Source organism: Eubalaena glacialis, chromosome 9, assembly GCF_028564815.1.
Source record: "Eubalaena glacialis isolate mEubGla1 chromosome 9, mEubGla1.1.hap2.+ XY, whole genome shotgun sequence".
In the NCBI taxonomy this organism is placed as follows: Eukaryota; Metazoa; Chordata; class Mammalia; order Artiodactyla; family Balaenidae; genus Eubalaena; species Eubalaena glacialis.
This window is the reverse complement of record NC_083724.1, coordinates 117467946-117484447: the sequence shown is the minus strand read 5'-3', so window position 1 is coordinate 117484447 and position 16502 is coordinate 117467946. Positions and strand designations below refer to the sequence as shown.

At 45.2% G+C, this 16502-nt stretch overlaps 1 protein-coding gene across 4 annotated transcripts in view; it reads right to left on the bottom strand.

Moving 5' to 3' along the window:
• The window catches only part of FDFT1 (farnesyl-diphosphate farnesyltransferase 1), a 35937-nt gene extending 19435 nt beyond the window's left edge, over nt 1–16502 (bottom strand). Inside the window, exons 1-3 of one of the 4 annotated variants that reach the window (XM_061200763.1) lie at nt 16319–16502; nt 5637–5734; nt 4642–4825 (exon numbers count right to left, since the gene is read on the bottom strand). In XM_061200763.1, coding sequence (XP_061056746.1) covers nt 4642–4825; nt 5637–5734; nt 16319–16417 — 381 coding nt within the window. In that variant the 5' untranslated portion in view covers nt 16418–16502. Of the gene's footprint in view, nt 1–4641; nt 4826–5636; nt 6132–6291; nt 6495–16318 lie in introns of those variants that run through there. The other 3 variants (XM_061200764.1, XM_061200762.1, XM_061200765.1) reach the window with 3 other exon arrangements.

The following is a 16502-nucleotide window of genomic DNA, read 5'->3' as shown; positions in this document are numbered from 1 at the left end:
ACACAATACTGAAAACAGTGAATAGACTTTGCTAAGCTTCCGAAGTGTGAGAAGTACCTGGTCTATGTTTACAGAAAGGTTAGAAAAACTCCCTCAGGAAACACCTAAATTTAAGGACCTGAGGGAAACCCAGAGGGCTGCAAGGCACTGAAGGGGTTCAGAAGCCTAAGATCCTTTAGGATTATTTTGATGAACATCAACTGTTAAACCCCCAAATTCCATAAAACCAATCTGATCTCTCCAGAACTGTTCTCTACAGAACAGCTGTTCCAAGACAAAGCCAAAAGGTAATTCCCACGTGGACTGAAGCAAACGAACACCTCTACCAAAGGTCATTTGAATCCCTGAATCTCCCGAGGACCTGGTCTTTCAACAGATCCCAGGCTCGGTCAGTTCTATTTATAAGAGGGGAAAGGCCAGCCAGCTGGGGGAGGAGCAGCTTAGGCTTGAAAACAAAGGCTCCAAAATAAACACTTCACTGCTGGATGTGAACCAACTTCAACTCTTTGGTACTCACTACATCATTATATAATTCAAAACACGAAAACAAAAATATCTAGGGAGGAGTGACCATGAGGAGCTCTCCGTTCTCCCAGAAACCTGAGGGAGGGTGGGGAGGGAGGGGTCCGACTCCCCCAGGCAGCTCTGCCCGCGAGGTCAGCCAGGAGGGGCTTTTCCTTGTCCCTCCAGAGAATTCTGTTTCCCAGCTACAGTACACTTCTAGGTCCCGGGGTCACTCTCTAGTGATTCCAAGTACGAGAAGGAAGGACACCATGGGGAGTCCACTGGTACAATGGAGAAAGGCCAGCCCCGAAGCAGGGGCAAGGGGAGCATGTACACAGAAATCTCCCTGATTATAAACCTTGGGATGTTATGATCAAAACACTGGGTGGGGCTTCCCTGGTGGCTCAGTGGATAAGAATCCACCTGCCAATGCAGGGGACACGGGTTAGAGCCCTGGTCCGGGAAGATCCCACATGCTGTAGAGCCACTAAGCCCGTGCGCCACAACTACTGAGCCCACGAGCCACAACTACTGAGCCTGCGTGCCTAGAGCCTGTGCTCCGCAACAAGAGAAGCCACCGCAATGAGAAGCCCGCGAACCACAATGAAGAGTAGCCCCCGTTTGCCACAACTAGAGAAAGCCTGCGCGCAGCAATGAAGACCCAACACAGCCAAAAAAAAAACCAAAACAAAACACCAAAACACTGGGTGATGCTACCTTCACTTATATGCAAAGTTTTATTTTTAACCATTTTTTAAACGGGCAGTAGAGTGTGCCAGGGATTAAGCACAAGGGTTCTGGATGTAGGCCTTCTGTGTTTGAATCCTGGTTCTGCCACTTAACTTCACAGGTGATTTCAGGCAAGGGGATTAAATCTCTATGTCTCAGTTTCCTTATCTATACACACGTCGTTAACAGTGTATCACATCCATTACATGTTAAAACTATATTAATATTAAATAAAGCACATGATAAACCAATAATGAAATACATTTCGTAACTCATAGCTCAATAAATGTACGCTATTATTGCCATTATCATTTAAAAGTAACCCTTTCTTATTTCTCAAGCTGTGTTTGGAGGTAGAGTTCTAAGACTACCAGTCTCCACTAGTACCAGGTGAAAAAGATGTACTCTAATTTAACCCATAATATACAATGAGTGTTCTAGAAAGCTTAGTACCAACTAATGAGCACTGAAGCCTTATTACAGCCCCAGGTCCCATGTCAATGCTGACCGGAGGAAGGCTTCAGCCGCTTCACTTGGTTAGAAGGCCCCGTGGAGGCTCAGCCCCACCTTCCACCGGGCCTGGGGCAAGAGCACAACGGTGGCCACACGCCATGTGGCTCAAAATCTTAAACCATCAAGCGAGCTAGTAACTTACCAAGTGCAGTATGTTCTCTTCTCCCGCCCTGACAAGCATACCTTCACAACCACCTGGAAGACTCGGGTGTGAATTTAAAATTCTTGGTCCCTCAGGCTTCTGTTCCAAAATTAAATAGTGCAGAGACTGCCAGGAGGAGGAATCTCACACTCGTGTGTAAGGACACCCCAGACAGCAGGGTCAAGCTTCACCCACGACCCTCCTGAAGAGCCGCCCTCGGGCCACGGGGCACGGTCACTGGTGCACAGGCCACCCTGTAGGAGACGGGCCCCCGGAAACGGACTGCAAGCCCGTGTGTGTGGGGTGTCTCAGGGAACTGGGGGCACGCAATCCCAGACCCCCAGAAGATGGTCTACAAGGGGAGCTGCACAAGCTCGGGGCAGGCACGCTCCCACGGCCCCCGTTGAGGGTGAGGTGGTCCAGAGGGGGACCCTCTAAAGTGAGGGGCAGGAAGGCACTTCCCTGGTGGTCCAGTGGTTACGACTCTGGGCTCCCAATGCAGGGGGCACAGGTTCGAACCCTGGTTGGGGAACTAAGATCCCGCATGCCGCACCGCGCAGCCAAAAAAAAACAAAACAAAAAAAAACGATGGACTTAAAAAAATAAGTGAGGGGAGGGGGAAGGGCCCTTCTTGCCCCCATCTGAGAGCAGTGCTGTGTGAGGGAGGCCCTCGCCCCAAACCCACAGTACACCTAACCCTCGGCAACCGGTTCACCCTTCAAACTGGAGCTGCTGGGACAGGCCAGCACACAAAGCGCTCCTGAAGGTGAGGCAGGAGGCGTCTCCACACACTCCGCTCTCAAGCTGAACCACAGACGGACAGGACCGCCAATGCAAGTGTCTTAAAATTACACACTCTCACAAAACACACAGCTCCGCGTATTTCACATTCACAAGGATGTAAAAGGTTAACAACGGCAAAGTAGCGACACCTGCACTTTCTGTCCCCTTCACTCCACAGGAGCAAGTCTCTGCTTCTGAGGGCGTAGCACCTGTGCGCTGACCCTACGACCCAGTACAGCAAAAGATGGATTTAGTCTTCACCTTGAACCCTTCCAGAACAAAGTGTCATTTTTATAAAGAAATAGACTCAGGTTTCATACGCACATTAGAATATTGTCTCAAAATTTACTAGCTATACCTCCGAAATTATTTTGGCATTTATTTTCATATTCTTTCATTTTTGTTGAGTGGATAGGGCCGCCTTGATTTTTAAAATACATGTGACATTTATCCCATGACCAGAAATTGTTTGTTATGAAGATTCAAGTAGTTTGGGAGACTGCTTTTGTTTTCGGAGGCTCCAGCTAGAACAATGTATGATTTTTTTTTTAAGTGAGAACACACTTCAATTACAAGTGGGATGTTACCCTATTTGCGGCACTTTCTCTGCATTGGCAGAATTTCAAAAGCTCACCGGTAAATGGCCACAGATTCCCAGGCAGACGCCACCTGCTCTGGTCTTGTGAGAGGTGTCCCATGAGAACCAATCACCAGCACCTTCCCTATGTGAGAGCTCTACTTCCTTGCCTAACTCTTCTCCAGATTTTTCTCTTTTCTTCTTTTGTATTGTACTATACGAACTCCACCTAATTTTTCTTCACAGCCCTTTTCTCTTGGTTTGTATGGTACTGTATTTTGTTTTTGGCTTTGACACTGAAGGTGTGATCTCAGTAATCTGAAACAGCCCTTGCTCCGAAGGAGTCCTTCTCAAACATTCTTCTGTAATGGCTGGATTCCTCCCCTCCCCGCTGAAGAATATAGATTTGTTTCAATAGTAAGGGAGCCACTTAAGGACTATTCCTCCCCTCAAATTCTGGCAACTGTGTACAAAAAGAAGGGCTCCTTTGGGCTCTTAGGGAACATGAGACTTTGCTAAATCAAACCTTTATTTATAAGGTACGGAAGAACCACTTATTTATGTGATAAGACATGCAAATCCCAGAAGAGTAGGACCTAGTCACATGCACAAGAAAAATTTGTGGGATCTTCTAAAGCTCAAGATTTTAATTAGAACCCACTTTACTCCAACTGAGTGGACTAAATACCTAATATTTATAGAACACTATTCTAAGTACTCTACATGTATGAACTCATTCAGGCCTCGGAGCTCTAACTTTACAAATGAGGAAACTGAGGCACAAGGAAGTTAAGGGGTGTGTCCAGGCTCACACAGCTGTGGGTGGCAGAGATCATCCTGCTTCAGTCCTCAGCTCAGCTGCGAAGAGCCCGCGCCCTACCCCACAGCTGCCACCCATCATGAGCTGCACAGCACGCCACCAGGTTCAGGGTGCCCCAGAGGCCAGCAGCGCGACACACCTAGGCTGCGTTCTCGGGTGCATTGGCTGGAGAACCCATCTTTCACGACACTGGCACTGGAGTGCTCTCTCCACAGGAAGGAAGGCTGGACTTCCCAACAACATCCTGGTAATGACAGTAGCAGCTAACACCTAAGAGCTTCACCTACGTTAACTCTTTCCATCCTCACAACCACACTAGGAGGCAGGGACCATTACTCTCTCTGTCTTACCGATGAAGAAACAGAGGCACAGGCAGGCTACGTAACGCAGCACCAGTTAATGAGTGGGAGCATGGGGCCGCCAACCCAGGCAGTCTGGCTTGAGACGCACCATTGCCACATTATGCTACACTGCCCTGAGACTGCTGGTTTTGCAGTTCCCTCCAGGCACACGGGCCGGCTGACGCCCACCCCACCAATCATGCGCACGACTGCGTCCCGTTAGTCCCGCTACCGTTGGAAAGTCCTCCAGGACTTGTCGGTCCTTCTCCTTGCTCTCCGTGAACCGCCAGTCGGGCTCATAAAGGTACGAGTGGAAGTTGTGTAACAGGGGGACCTTTCTTTCTATACTGATGGTCATGTCATCTTCCAGAGTGTCCAGGGCTCGGAGAACCAGATAAAATATGCATACTGCATGGCTGTAAGAAAGGAATAACTATCAATACACTGGAACAAACATTCAAAGATATGTGTTTTAAAATCACATCTCATCATTTTTGCTGGGCCATTTTCTAAACCCTCCTACACCCTTAACTCTACAGAACTATGAAAGGATATCCAAAACTTATCGTACTTAATGCAACTTCTTGGCTTCTCTTTCTGAGATGGGAGCAATGGACTTCTGTAGTTTATTTATAAAAATAAATAAATAAATAAAAAACCTGCCAGCTGGACGTCACTACTACTCCCACAATGAGTTACATTTAACTAATGCAGCACAGCTGTAGAAAGACCAGCAGACCATTTAGACGGAACTATTATTTTGCAGATAAAATAAAGTCAAAACACACAATAACTTCTCACTATCAATACTATCATACCTAACGGCTAAGTCACGTATATAATCTGCACAGAGGCAACTTCAGAAGAATTAACCCAATATACTAGAAATGCAAAGTAGCATAAGTGAAGCCAAGAAAAATGCATGAGCCGCTCAGAGACAGGTCCAGCTGCCAGCACTAAAAAAAGTTAATAAACACCCCCTCCCCCTCCCTGAAAGAGCTGGGCCTGCAGGGACGCTATGAGATGGCCAGGTGCCTGGAAGGGCATTCTAAAGTAAACACAGGCGTGTTTCAACCGCGAACATTTCCTTCACCCACAGGGGCCTGTTCAGGCTACGCCACAAGCACGGAGACAGCAATGCGAGGGGCTGTGTCAAAAAGTGGCTTCCAACGAGCCGTGGCAAAGTTTTCTTCCCCCAGGTCACAAAGAGCTGCCTGCGCCACTCACCGCATTTCCCCATCCAGCGCCTGGATAACAGCTGCGAAACTGCGACTGGTCTGATTCAAGTACTTGTAACAAGTTTTCAAGCTGCTGCTGAGTGAGTCCTGCGGGCAGAGGAGACACACGGCGGTGGGAGACGCGGAGGGGCTGGAGTGGGGCTGGGGCGGGCGGCCAGCTGCCGCGGGGCTCCGCAGCCGGCCGCACACGCCCTCTCCCCGCGGCCGGTCCTTGGAGGGCCAGGCGGCAGGGGGCAAGGGGCAGCCGCGCGGGGGAGTGCCCGCGCCCCTGGGCGCCGCGCCGGGGCTCAGCACCAAGGTCCGCTTGAAAAGGGACATGGCCTTGGTGCCGCAGGCGACTGCGGCCATGGGAATCGCGGGGCCAGCGCAGTTTTTCCTCCATAGACCCGAGAGGAGCGGAGGGGCGCCCACCGAGGGGCGGGACCAGCTCTTGCTCCACCGCAATAGGCTTGGGGCGGCGGAGCAGGGAGCGGGCGTCCGCCGCCCCGCCCGCCCAGATGCGAGCCGAGCCCCGCCCCGCCGCCAGCCCCACGCACCCCGCACGCGGGCCCGCGGCCAGCCCCGCCCCGCGGCAGCCCCGCCCACCCTGCCCAGATGCGAGCCCCGCCCCGCGGCCTCCGGCTCACCACCCTTGCCTTCCTCACCTTGTTCCCCTTCTCCCCAGAACCCGCAGGCTGTTAACGGAACCCGAATCTCTCCTTGGCCAAACTTTAGTCAGGCTCCTAAATCCTCCACCTTTGTACTTCTGTGTTTATCTTTGCGTCGCTCAGCTTTAGCAAGAACCCGGCTAAATTGGTTTAGCCAGAATCCCCCATCCGCCATGTATGATCACCCGCACCATCTGGCCCGTTCCTCTTCCACCACCATCCCAGCGCCCTGACCTGCCTCCAGCAAGAATCCCGGTAGGTCGTTTCAGCAGAATGCCCCTTACCCCAGATGTTTCCTCTTAGTACTTTTCCATCCACCCACACCTACACTCTGCTCCTTGTATTCGGAACCGAGCCCAGTTCTATACTGAGGTCTCTTTCCTCTATTGCAATTACTTTTCTGAATGAAATGTTTTTACCCCTTTAACTACTGTCCAGTTCTGGTTTTACTTGAACACCTGTTAAACCTCTATTATCCTCTGGAAAGCTAGCTATTCCTTTTAAGATTTCTAATCATCTTTCCCTTTCAAATCAGTGAGCTGTAACGATCTTTACGAACCTTATTTACTCTTCCCTAAGGAAGACAAAAACTTTTTCCAGAAAAAAAAAAGCCATGTTCTGATATACAAGCATATCAGAAAGAATTGCTGGCTGTTTTGTATATTTTTTTATGGAGACTTTATATTTTAGAGCAGTTTTAGGTTCAGGGAAAATTGAGTGGAAAACACAGAGTTCCCATATACCACCCCCCCCAGCCTCCCCCACTCTCTTTTTAAGAGAGAAACGGGAAACATTTGCAATATCTAACAACAGGGGGGATGGTTTAAAATAAATAAATAAATATATGTACACACATATACATATATATATGTATGTATGTGGAAATCCCATAGTCATTTTGGAATGATAACAGTGAACCTTGGGACCCTGCTGGGGTCCACGTGAACTATCTTCCTTTCATATGTGTTTATTTCTTACCATGGATACATGTTCTTCTGTCAAGAGGGTAAAGCTTTTCTTTTTAAGTCACATAATCATGAGAAATTATTGCCAAGTTCAATAAAAAAAATTAGTAAAAATTAACATTTACTAAGCACCATATATTAGTAAAATCATTTCGTACATACAGTCTGGCATATAAAAATACTCAGTGAAGGTCTGATGCGTAAATGAATAAGTTCAAAGAGTATTTAAAAACAATTCACCAACTCCTTTCCTATCAAAATGTGGAGAGGCAAGACTTCACAATAAAATAGAAAGAACAGAATAACAGCTCTTTTCTGAGCTCTAAGCCACCCTTCATATACAACTGTTGTTATCAGGCCACATTGATTCCTTTCACTGCACTGCCAAATGTTTTAATCCCCGGCTACAACTAAGGGTTTGGGGGCTGATGTCAAAGGTGCATCATACATTGGGACTTCCCTGGTGGCGCAGTGGTTAAGAATCCACCTGCTAATGCAGGGGACACAGGTTCGAGCTCTGGTCCAGGAAGATCCCACATGCCACGGAGCAACTAAGCCCATGCACCACAACTACTGAGCCTGCGCTCTAGAGCCTGCAAGCCACAACTACTGAGTCCGTGCGCCACAACTACTGAAGCCCCTGCCCCTAGAGCCCGTGCTCCGCAACAAGAGAAGCCACCGCAGTGAGAAGCCCGCGCACCGCAACGAAGAGTAGCCCCTGCTCGCTGCAACTGGAGAAAGCCCGCGCGAAGCAACGCAGACCCAACACAGCCAAAAATAAATATAAATAAATAAATTTATATATTAAAAAAAAAGGTTCATTGCACTGGTTCTGAAGAGCAACAATCTTGAAGGACACGCCCCCTCCTTTCCCACACACCTTCTCCACTCTTTTTTTTTAAAGCAGTCATCCTTGTCTTTTTTTTTAATATAAATTTATATATTTTATTTTTGGCTGCGTTGGGTCTTCATTCCTGCGTGCAGGCTTTCTCTAGTTGTGGCGAGCGGGGGCTAATCTTAGTTGCGGTGCACGGGCTCCTCATTGCGGTGGCTTCTCTTGTTGTGGAGCATGGGCTCTAGGTGCGCGGGCTTCAGTAGTTGTGGCACGTGGACTCAGTAGTTGTGGCTCACAGGGTCCAGAGCACAGCCTCAGCAGTTGTGGCGCACGGCCTTAGTTGCTCCGCGGCATGTGGGATCTTCCCAGACCAGGGCTCGAACCCATGTCCCCTGCATTGGCAGGGGGGTTCTTAACCACTGGAACGAGGTCACGAAATCACTTCGCATCTCCTTACCCCGTCATTCTTTTTTCCTGGCACCTATTTGTGTCAATACCTCATTCTGTAACAATAATTTCCTCAAATTGCCAAGAAGATACAGGGAGATATAACTATGAAACACACTATGGAAAACACCACTGTTAAAAACATTTCCACTGCTTGCTTCCCATGAGCTAAGGGGAAAAAAAGTAAAAAAAAAATAAAAAGCTAAAGCTACTGTGGCCCGTCCCTAGAGCCTCCTGATGTTCTTCTTTGCTGTCTGAGATGGGCGTGCTCACAAGAACTCTCCAGTGAGAGAAAACAGGGATGAAAGGCATTGAGAGGAAGAGTGTGCAGGGGTGAGAGGTGCAGGACTGTCCTCCCACGACTGGGGCTCCACCTGAAAGACAGTTCCACAAGTGGACGGCGACCAACCCTCCCCACGGCCTTCCATTCAGATTAAGTAACACAGGCTCCCTCAGAAGGGAGGGAAAACCCCACAAACTTGAGAAATGAAGTTACGTAACAGCAAAAGTAATAACTACCACTTACTGGGCAGCTACTACATGCCAAGCACAATACAAACATTATGCAACCTTTTAAAGATGACACAATACAGACATGCAATCCACCCAAGGTCTCCATGACCAGATGTGTAGCAGAATTCAGAATCGTAGTGTTTTAGAAGACAGGCAATGAAATGCACATACAGCCTGTCATTGTGGAATGGCTCCCTGTAACTGATTATCGACACTTCTTCAGCAAAACATTTGAATAGTTATACTAAGTGGGATCACTTTATTATATATCAGAGCACATTGTACTGCCAAGTGACCTTGAGCCAGACTTATTAAAAACCTCTTTGTTTTCAGACCATTTTGGAGTTGGGAAATTGTGATTGACAGATTGTGATCCACTGTCTCTATTTTATGGAGGAAGAACCTGTTGCTGGAGGTTAAGTCACCAAAAGGAATAGAGTCAGGATTAAACTTCATAGACATTAGTCTAAGTAATAGGATTTAGACTTGATAGAAGCCAGAACTGCATGATTACAAAACACCGAGTTTTTCCATTATGTGCTCTCTTAGTGATGTCACACAACTTGCAGGTGGCAGTATGATGCCAGATTTACTGATATGCTCCTAAAAATTCAGGATAAGTCAATTTAGGGAACCCTGAACTCCTACAGCCAAATCCTTCTGTGACTGAAATAATCTCAGCCCTCCATGTCTGCTAAGTGTAAATTTATTCCCCCAGCTTCTTTGTTTCTAAGAGAGAAACTAAGATAATGTTAAGTGAAGGAAAATAGTTTTTCCTATGTTTCCTCTAACTAGAGGTATACTCAGCTATTTTTAAAAAATGGTTCATGGGGGTTAAAAACGGCTCAGGAAAACTACAACTAACAAAATAATACTGTACTGCATTGCTCATCAAATCTTAGAGCTAGGAGAGGGAGTAGCCCAGGTCTCACTTCTTAAAAAATTAAAAAGATTATACTGTGAAAAGTCTCACCCCTACCCCTTACTGTGGCCACCCATTCGCCTCTCTAGAGGTATCCGATGCTACCATTTTTTCCAAGTCTCATTTCATAGAGAAGAAAATGTGACACAGAGAAGTCTCTGGACCCAAATCACAACCCTATAAATTGTGTCCCCTGACTTCAGACACTCAGCTCCCTTGCCCTGCTATCATTTTTCTTTGTAGTACTTCTCTCCACCTGAAATATTGTATATTTGCTTTTTTTTCCTTCTCTCTCTCTTCTATTAGAATGTACGATTAGCAAAAGCAAGGTCTTCACCTATTTGGTTCACTGTTTTATCCCAGCACCTAGAACAATATCAAGCACGCAACCAGTGGCCAGATGTTTGTTCAATGAATATAGGAAGGATAGGAAGGAGGGAGGGAGGGAGGAAGTGCACAACAGAATTGGGAAGGGCAGACAGAAGCCAGAAATTGCTGTGAGCCTGTGATGTGTCTGGTGCACACGTGACAGCACTGGAATGTGATCGCTCTCTGGGGCCAGTCAAAGCCTGTGCTCTTTATTCTGGGTGGCCTCCAGGGTGGAAGCATGAAGGTCTTCAGACAGGCCAGGGATGGCATCATGGAACCACCACTTGAGAGCTTCCAAATTCAACTCCTTTATGCTACAGTTTCCTAATCTGTAAAATGGCAGTAATAATAGCACTTATCTCTTTAGCGTTGTTGTCAAGATCGACTAAGTATGGTAAGTTACAAAATGGCCATAAAGTTTGCGGCTCTTCCCATCAGGAGGTGGAGTCTATCTCCACCTCTTCGCATCTGGGCTCCCCTTGTGACTTTTTTTGGCCAACTAGACAGTAGCAACTGTGAGTCAAGCAGAAAGCGGACGAGTGCGTGCACACTGGGGTTTGCATGATTCCAGTCAAGAGCGGAGAGTCCCCAGGCTAGCCTGCTGGATGAGACACACAGGGCCCAACCTCCCCTCAACGCTCCAGCCTATAGCCTGCTAATCAGATGGTCCAGCCACATGCCAACCAGCCAGCTGAGCAAACCCAGTAGAAATCACTCAAGTTGGCTCAGACCAGAACTCCCCAGCTCTCCAAGAGAACTGTGAACTAAATAACAGTTGTTATTTTAAGTCACTGAGTTTGGTTTTTTAATTGTGGTAAAATATACATAACATGAAATTGACCATCTTGACCATTTGTGAGCGTGCACTTCAGGAGTGTTAAGTCACACTGTTGTGCATCCAGTCTCCAGAATTAAGCCACTCCGTTTTGGGGTGGTTACCCAACGAAAGCTAACTGATAACATTGAGATAACAGACTTCAAGAGCTTCGCCAGTGCCTGGAACACAGAACTCAATAAATGCTGTCTATTAATATTACTATTATCGTTATTAATTTGATTATTCTCACAGTTTAATCCCCTAATTCCATTCACCTTCCAAACTACTGTTCCAAAAATACTGCTTTCATAGTGCTACAGGTGCATTTGACCATTGCCTGCTTCACGGAATACAGCTCAGCTCCTGGACTCCCACATGCACCCACTGCACTTTGCACTCAATTCCAGCCACACACACTGTGCTTAGTCCTACCTACATGACTTGGCTCATACTGGCTTTCCCCACAGAGGATCCTCCCCCACTAATCTAAATCTAATACCTCTTTTCAAGGCCCTACACTTTGCAAAGCACTTCTGTGCTTTCTAAAAACTTTTCACTGTAAAACAGTTCTACTTCACTAAAATTTCCTGAAATCTCAATGTACTTAAGATGACTTGGCACTTCCTAGGTATCTTTTGTACACCTGCTCTCCATCAGGCTGGGAACCGACTGAGGATACACAGTTTCCAGTCTGTGTCCATCGTACAAAGCGTGTTCAGCTTTTAGCTGAATCTGGACGACCCTCTGCTTAATATGACTCTCTGGCCCATCACCTTAATGACCAGCAGCATGATGGGGTCAAGAGAGTGAGCTCTGGACTCAGACTGCCAGGGTCAAAGGTGGTCTCCACCAGTGAACAGCTGTGGGACCTCAGGCAATAACTAACCTCTCTGTGCCTGTTTCTTCATCTATAAAAACAGGGAAAATAATAATAGCTTCCTCACAGGGTTACTGGAAGGTTTAAATAATACACGTTAGGAGGCGCTGGGCACACAGTAAGAGCGCAATAAATGTTAGCCATTATTATGACACCCTTTACCTAAAAGGTAAAGATCTACGTTTAAAACGTCTTTCAGGAGGGCATCGAGATGGAAGAACAGACCTTGAAGGGATCTGGGCTGACCACGATTCTAAGTCCACAGCATGGTGAGACTGACTAAAAAAGTCAATGAACCAAACAGACTTAATTGATATTTATATAATTAAAGTGGCAGGATACACTTTCCTCTCAAGTACTCACAGAACATTCTCCAGGATAGATCACATCTTGGGTCACAAATCAAGCCTCAGTAAATTTAAGAAAACTGAAATCGTATCAAGTATCTTTTCAAACCACAACACCATGAGATTAGAAATCAATTACAGGAAAAAAATTGTAAAAAATACAAACACATGGAGGCTAAACAATACGCTACTAAATAACCAAGCGATCACTGAAGAAATTAAAGAGGAAATAAAAAAATACCTAGAAACAAATGACAATGAAAACACGACAACCCGAAACCTATGGGATGCAGGAAAAGCAGTTCTAAGAGGGAAGTTTATAGCAAAACAATCCTACCTCAAGAAACAGGAAAAATCTCAAATAAACAACCTAACCTTACACCTAAAGCAGCTAGAGAAAGAACAAACAAAACCCAAAGTTAGCAGAAGGAAAGAAATCATAAAGATCAGAGCAGAAATAAATGAAATAGAAACAAAGAAAACAATAGCAAAGATCAATAAAACTAAAAGCTGGTTCTTTGAGAAGATAAACAAAATTGATAAACCTTTAGCCAGACTTATCAAGAAAAAAAGGGAGAGGACTCAAACCAGTAAAATTAGAAATGAAAAAGGAGACGTTACAACAGACACCGCAGAAATGCAAAGCATTCTAAGAGACTACTACAAGCAACTCTATGCCAATAAAATGGACAACCTGGATGAAATGGACAAATTCTTAGACAAGTACAACCTTTCAAGACTGAACCAAGAAGAAATAGAAAATATGAACAGACCAATCACAAGTAATGAAATTGAAACTGTGATTAAAAATCTTCCAGCAAATAGAAGTCCAGGACCAGATGGCTTCACAGGTGAATTCTATCAAACATTTAGAGAAGAGCTAACACCTATCCTTCTCAAACTCTTCCAAAAAATTGCAGAGGGTGGAACCCTCCCAAACTCATTCTATGAGGCTACCATCACCCTGATACCAAAACCAGACAATGATATCACAAAAAAAGAAAATTACAGGTCAATATCACTGATGAAAATAGATGTAAAAATCCTCAACAAAATACTAGCAAACAGAATCCAACAACAGATTAAAAGGATCATACACCATGATCAAGTGGGATTTATTCCAGGGATGCAAGGATTCTTCAATATATGCAAATCAATCAATGTGATACACCATATTAATAAATTAAAGAATAAAAACCATATGATCATCTCAATAAATGTAGAAAAAGCTTTCATCAAAATTCAACACCCATTTACGATAAAAACTCTCCAGAAAGTGGGCATAGCGGGAACCTACCTCAACATAATAAAGGCCATATACTACAAACCCACAGCAGACATCATTCATAATGGTGAAAAACTGAAAGCAATTCCTCTAAGATCAGGAACAAGCCAAGGGTGTCCACTCTCGCCACTATTATTCAACATAGTTTTGGAAGTCCTAGCCATGGCAATCAGAGAAGAAAAAGAAATAAAAGGAATACAAATTGGAAAAGAAGTAAAACTGTCACTGTTTGCAGATGACATGATACTATCCAGAGAAAATCCTAAAGATACCACCAGAAAACTACTAGAGCTAATCTATGAATCTGGTAAAGTTGCAGAATACAAAATTAATATACAGAAACCTCTTCCATTCCTATACACTAACAACGAAAGGGCAGAAAGAGAAATTAAGGAAACAATCCCATTTACCACTGCAACAAAAAGAATAAAATACCTAGGAACAAACCTACCTAAGGAGGCAAAAGACCTGTCCTCAGAAAACTGTAGAACACTGATTAAAGAAATCAAAGATGACATAAACAGATGAAGAGATATACCATGTTCTTGGATTGGAAGACTCAATATTGTGAAAATGACTATACTACACAAAGCAATCGACAGATTCAATGCAATCCCTATCAAATACCAATGGCATTTTTCACAGAACTAGAACAAAAAATTTTACAATTTGTATGGAAACACAAAAGACCCTGAATAGCCAAAGCAATCTTGAGAAAGAAAAATGGAGCTGGAGGAATCAGGCTCCCTCCCTCATTGTAAGATAACACCTCTTAAAAACCAGAACTGTCTGGAGATGGGCGGTCTCCAGAGGTAGTGAATTACCTGTCACAGGAGGTGTTCAGGAAACTGTATATCCTGGATTGTAAAGCAGTGACTATTTTTCTGTTTTGGGTCACAGATCCCTGGAAGCATCTGATAATAGTGAACAGAACTCTTTTCCCCCCAAAACACACAAATATACAGTAATATAAATATCTGCAAATAATTTCAGGAAAGGGCCAAGTAAGAACTCTTAGCCAGAATCTCCTAATTAAACAAATATCTATTGATCAAGGCACAGGAGAAATTTAAGGCTGTATTTCCTTTAGGCATCTCTCAAAAGATTAATCCCCTATCCCAGCCAGAGGTGATTTTTCCCTTCTGTGAATTTCCTTATGGCATTTACTATATTCTGCCACAGATACTTAAGTTTCTCTTGTTTAAAAACCTAGAGGTATCTCGAGGGCACTGCATCCACCTTTTGTTCATTAACTCACTAACGGTACATCAAACAAGACTCCTGTTTTCAAATAGCTTAAAGTCCAGAATCAAACATAGAATCTTAAATCTGAAAGGGACTTTGGGAACATAAAACCCATAGACAAATAACCACAATACAAGACTATGGGACTGATATAAGGTAAAACAGTGCTAGAGAAAATGGTCGAGGGAGGGTCACAGGTTAACATTAAAAGGCATCTCGTTACGGTGACTTCCTAAGCTTTCTATGAACAATTTTATAACATTTTATCGACTGACAAGACAATGAGCTCTTTGGGTGTCTTATTTGTCTATACATGTTATCCTGCCCTTCTGCACCCAGTATAAAGCCTAAAGTGGAACAGATGTTTAATAAATACCTGCTGAATGGTGAACAGAGGTGGCATTCACAGAAGCCAGACCCTGAAGGATGAGAAGGATTCTGAGTTATAAGACAAAGGGAGAACTTTTCTTTCTGATGGGAAATTAAAGTGTTTTAATAAAGGACAACAACTAAGAGTATATTTAAACACAGGACGGTATTTGTGTTATTTCCATTGGGTAAAAGAATTTAGAACTTTTGATATAACCCCACTAATTCAGTTGAATGTGTCTATTCATTCAATAATCACTTAATGATTTTCTTGTTGGAATAAATACCTTTGTAAGCATTCATTTAACAAAGGGTACAGGAGTGAGGAAGATGAAATATAAATAAAACCAAGTCTGGCCTTCAAGCAGCTAACAGGGTAGCTAATCAACAGACATAGAGAAAATTAATAAGAACTTGCAAGAGTAGACAAGTGTCCTAAAAACCTCAGGGAGCACTGAGAAAGAAGGGACTGATCAGACTGCAGGAAAGGGGGAGAAGCTTATGGAGGTGATGTAACTGAAAACTGGAAGAATGAATAAGGTTTCATTCCAGAAAAGGTATTCGTGACAACATGTGCATAGTTCATTATGTTCACAAAATTCTTTCACACGTCCTCTCCCACTTAATCTACCCATGCGGTCTCAGTTTTGTAACCCACATATTAGAACCCAGAAAAACATCAATCTCAGGGACAGAACGCAATATGAAGCAAAACTACTTAAAAACCAATGTTGTGAACGAACAGAAACATTTTAGGCAGCAAGACAACTTGGGGATGGGGGCGGATGCCTAGGAGACCAAGGGCAGCCGGGCCCGACATCTGATTAAGGAGAGGGGAACCAGGCTGGGAGGGTGGGGCCGCCTGACAGGGGTCAGGGGTCTGCTCCCCCGAGGGAAGGAGGGAGCCCGAGGCGTCTGGCACCCGCTGGCCGCAACCCTGTCCCTCGATTCTGGGCCCTGCCGGCCAGGCCCAGAAGCCGGCGCTCGCGCGCAGCCTCCCCGCTCCGCCGGGATGCAGGGATGCTCGGCCCACCTGGTCCATCTTGGGTATCACCTTCTGCCGGCCCCCCATCTGGAAGCGCAGCAGGTTGTAGAACTCCTCGGGGTGCCCCAAGCACTTCACGAACTCCATGCTGGCGGCAGCGAACCGTCGGACCTCGGAGCTCACCTCGCGGATACCTTGGGCTGGCCCCTACCCGCAACCAAAGAAAGATTAG